Source organism: Coregonus clupeaformis, chromosome 31 (genome assembly GCF_020615455.1).
Source record: "Coregonus clupeaformis isolate EN_2021a chromosome 31, ASM2061545v1, whole genome shotgun sequence".
NCBI lineage: Eukaryota > Metazoa > Chordata > Actinopteri > Salmoniformes > Salmonidae > Coregonus > Coregonus clupeaformis.
Genome location: NC_059222.1, coordinates 36817128 through 36821522, shown reverse-complemented (window position 1 = coordinate 36821522; position 4395 = coordinate 36817128). Strand labels below are relative to the sequence as shown.

Here is a 4395-nt window from a genome sequence, read left to right as displayed (position 1 = left end):
CCCGTCGCATCTGCTGAAACACACTTCAATGCAAGGGGATTGGTCAGAACAACCATTAAATCCACCTTTCCTTTTTATACATGCCAGGTGCACAAGCAAAATATTGATTATAATATTTGTACGCATTATTATTGGTATGGGATATAATAGACTGTATTGAATTTGCAAGGAGCATGCAGCCTATCCTTTCCTACACGTGTCATGTCCTCTGAAGCCTGCCTAATAATTATTCAGCAATGAATAGGCTAATTCTTGTTTGCATATTAACTTGTCACAGTTCACATATTATTTTCATTATTGTAGGCCACTTTTATAATTAATATTTTGTCAAATAAAATGTGAAATAAAACTATTTTTGGTTATACTTTAAAGTTCCTTCCCAGAACAGTCAGCCGCTGTCCGGATTCCCACTAGTAGAAACGTGTAGTATGTCTCGGCCACGCGCGAGAAGCGCTCTGCAAACATTCCGCGCGCAGAGAATGGTGATGCTGGGAATACCATTAACCCAAACCACATAAAACACTGCACTGACCTGGGCGTTTGGCCTATCGGGGGTGTATTGGGCAACTTGGGTCTAAAATAAATTAGCGTTGGATTTGTCCAATACACCCTCCTTATGAACCTTCACTGATCTGAATTAATAATCTAAAGCCATGACTACATCGAACTCTATTCCACATCAAGTAAATTAGATGTAAAAAACAGATAAAAATACACCTTATGGAACAGCGGGGACTGTGAAGCAACACAAACATAGAAACATGCATACAAACACACGATAACACACGCACTATACACACATGTACACGTTGATTTTGTGTTATAGATATGTGGTAGTAGAGTAGAGGCCTGAGGGCACACACTTCATATGTTGTGAAATCTGTTATGAATGTACTGTAATGTTTTTCAAATGTATAACTGCCTTGATTTTGCTGGACCCCAGGAAGAGTAGCTGCTGCTTTGGCAGCAGCTAATGGGGATCCATAATATATACAAATACAAATCTAAATGTATGTTTTTTTTTAGGCACACACCTTGGCATTAAAGTCACAGTCTGTAGATTTTCTACAAATGAAATACAACACATTTATTTGCTCCTTTGTTTACATTTTGGTTGACCCACAGATTATATGGGTGGCCTGTATAGGTAGTCTATATAACATAGTCTATATAAAATAGCCTATATAAAGTAGTCTATATAAAGTAGTCTATATAAAGTAGCCTATATAAAGTACTCTATATAAAGTAGCCTATATAAAGTAGCCTATATAGTGTAGCCTATATAAAGTAGCCTATATAAAGTAGCCTATATATAGTAGCCTATATAAAGTAGCCAATATAAAGTAGCCTATATAAAGTAGTCTATATAAAGTAGTTTATGTAAAGTAGTCTATGTAAAGTAGTCTATGTAAAGTTGTCTATATAAAGTAGCCTATATAAAGTAGCCTATATAAAGTAGTCTATATAAAGTAGTCTATATAAAGTAGCCTATATTAAGTAGCCTATATTAAGTAGCCTATATAAAGTAGTCTATATAAAGTAGTCTATACAGTGGGGAGAACAAGTATTTGATACACTGCCGATTTGCAGGTTTTCCTACTTACAAAGCATGTAGAGGTCTGTAATTTTTATCATAGGTACACTTCAACTGTGAGAGACGGAATCTAAAACAAAAATCCAGAAAATCACATTGTATGATTTTTAAGTAATTAATTTGCATTTTATTGCATGACATAAGTATTTGATCACCTACCAACCAGTAAGAATTCCGTCTCTCACAGACCTGTTAGTTTTTCTTTAAGAAGCCCTCCTGTTCTCCACTCATTACCTGTATTAACTGCACCTGTTTGAACTCGTTACCTGTATAAAAGACACCTGTCCACACACTCAATCAAACAGACTCCAACCTCTCCACAATGGCCAAGACCAGAGAGCTGTGTAAGGACATCAGGGATAAAATTGTAGACCTGCACAAGGCTGGGATGGGCTACAGGACAATAGGTGAGAAGGCAACAACTGTTGGCGCAATTATTAGAAAATAGAAGAAGTTCAAGATGATTGTCAATCACCCTCGGTCTAGGGCTCCATGCAAGATCTCACCCTGTGGGGCATCAATGATCATGAGGAAGGTGAGGGATCAGCCCAGAACTACATGGCAGGACCTGGTCAATGACCTGAAGAGAGCTGGGACCACAGTCTCGAAGAAAACCATTAGTAACACATTACGCCGTCATGGATTAAAATTCTGCAGCGCACGCAAGGTCCCCCTGCTCAAGCCAGCGCATGTCCAGGCCTGTCTGAAGTTTGCCAATGACCATCTGGATGATCCAGAGGACGAATGGGAGAAGGTCATGTGGTCTGATGAGAAAAAAATTGAGCGTTTTGGTCTAAACTCCACTCGCCGTGTTTGGAGGAAGAAGAAGGACGAGTACAACCCCAAGAACACCATCCCAACCGTGAAGCATGGAGGTGGAAACATCATTCTTTGGGGAAGCTTTTCTGCAAAGGGGACAGGATGACTGCACCGTATTGAGGGGAGGATGGATGGGGCCATGTATCGCAAGATCTTGGCCAACAACCTCCTTCCCTCAGTAAGAGCATTTAAGATGGGTCGTGGCTGGGTCTTCCAGCATGACAACGACCCGAAACACACAGCCAGGGCAACTAAGGAGTGGCTCCGTAAGAAGCATCTCAAGGTCCTGGAGTGGCCTAGCCAGTCTCCAGACCTGAACCCAATAAAAAATCTTTGGAGGGAGCTGAAAGTCCGTATTGCCCAGCGACAGCCCCGAAACCTGAAGGATCTGGAGAAGGTCTCTATGGAGGAGTGGGCCAAAATCCCTGCTGCAGTGTGTGCAAACCTGGTCAAGACCTACAGGAAACGTATGATCTCTGTAATTGCAAACAAAGGTTTCTGTACCAAATATTAAGTTCTGCTTTTCAGATGTATCAAATACTTATGTCATGCAATAAAATGCAAATTAATTACTTAAAAATCATACAATGTGATTTTCTGAAAATTACAGACCTCTACGTGCTTTGTAAGTAGGAAAACCTGCAAAATCGGCAGTGTATCAAATACTTGTTCTCCCCACTGTATAAGTTGGACCATTTCCATATGATGCTAGATTCCTTTTGTCTCTCTTTGTCTCTCTGCTGCATCCTATCGGGTCATTCTACAGAAACAATACATTATACTGTAATAAAAATGTATAACATAATATTTAAAGAAACAGACAAGTATGTGCCCCATCTCAGTATCCCATGGTAGCTTTCTGCAAGCAGATTTATTACAAAAAGGTTACAGTAATCCTTTCCACTCTAGCAAAATGAACCATACACTGACATGATGAATGCACTAAAGAATGTCTACTCAGGGCCCAGAGAGGCCCCTGTTCAAGGTAAAATGCCACACATTGCTGTAAATTGACCAAACAAAACAGAATTACCTGCAGGTGCTAAGGAAAGTTGGAGTATTTTAAAGCCTGGATATTGAGGGGTTTCTGAATGAACTTGCCTTCAACAGTTTTCTCAGTCGGAACATAATTATTTGCAGTGTTTACTATGTGGTAGGCTACATGTATATTGTATTGCCCTTTAAATGCATTTTGGCAGTATATCATTGCACTTTAAATAGATAATAGATCATTGGTGTCCCACAGGGTAGCGTGATGCACCGTCTGTCACACATATGCCAGCATACAGAAATTACAGTACATTCAGTAACTCTCTCAGAGCACAATGCTGTGCGTTACCATTCATTAGTGTGTAAAAGTGTTAGTTGACCATACAATGTACAGTCTTTTCCATGTTTTTTTTTTATTTCCTGTTTTTTTAACTTCTTCAGGTTTAGCGTCAATAAAATAAAATGATCATAATAATTTGACATTATTCACACAAAATAAAATACATTAAGACAAATACACAAATACACAAGGCCATTGACATTCCATTCTCACTTAAGATTAAACCATTTTTTCTCTCAACAGAATATTTAACATCTTCGCAACACTTAAAATAATCAACACATACGCCAGTCTTTAGTGTCAGTTCATGTGTCTCCAGTCTCCATACGTCTTGTGGAACCACGAGGGCCACTCTGGGCCGTAGTTGTCTCAAGGCCCCTGACTATCTCTTGGACGTCTTGGCCAGTTTGCTGGGGGTAGACCTCCTTTGAGGAGTGGGGATTTTGGTGGGCTTGCCTCCGTGCTGACGTGACGATGAGCGGGGTGTGGCCCGACTGGTGTCACCCACCATCTCTGACATGTCGGAGCACACCGATGCGATATCGGAGATGTCGAAGTCTGAAGCGTCACTTCCCCTCCGGCTGCTCCCTCGGCTACCTGCTTTACTTCCAGGTCGGCTGCCGGGTCGTCTCGATTCTGGGGGACAAAGGTT

General features: G+C 40.5%; 1 protein-coding gene across 1 annotated transcript in view; it reads right to left on the bottom strand.

The window, feature by feature from the left end:
* Positions 1 to 3249: 3249 nt before the first annotated feature.
* LOC121547101 (dystonin) overlaps positions 3250 to 4395 on the bottom strand; it is a 198177-nt gene continuing 197031 nt past the window's right edge. The window contains exon 104 of the mRNA XM_041858211.2: positions 3250 to 4379. Coding sequence (XP_041714145.2) covers positions 4126 to 4379 — 254 coding nt within the window. The 3' untranslated portion in view covers positions 3250 to 4125. The remainder of the gene's footprint in view (positions 4380 to 4395) is intronic.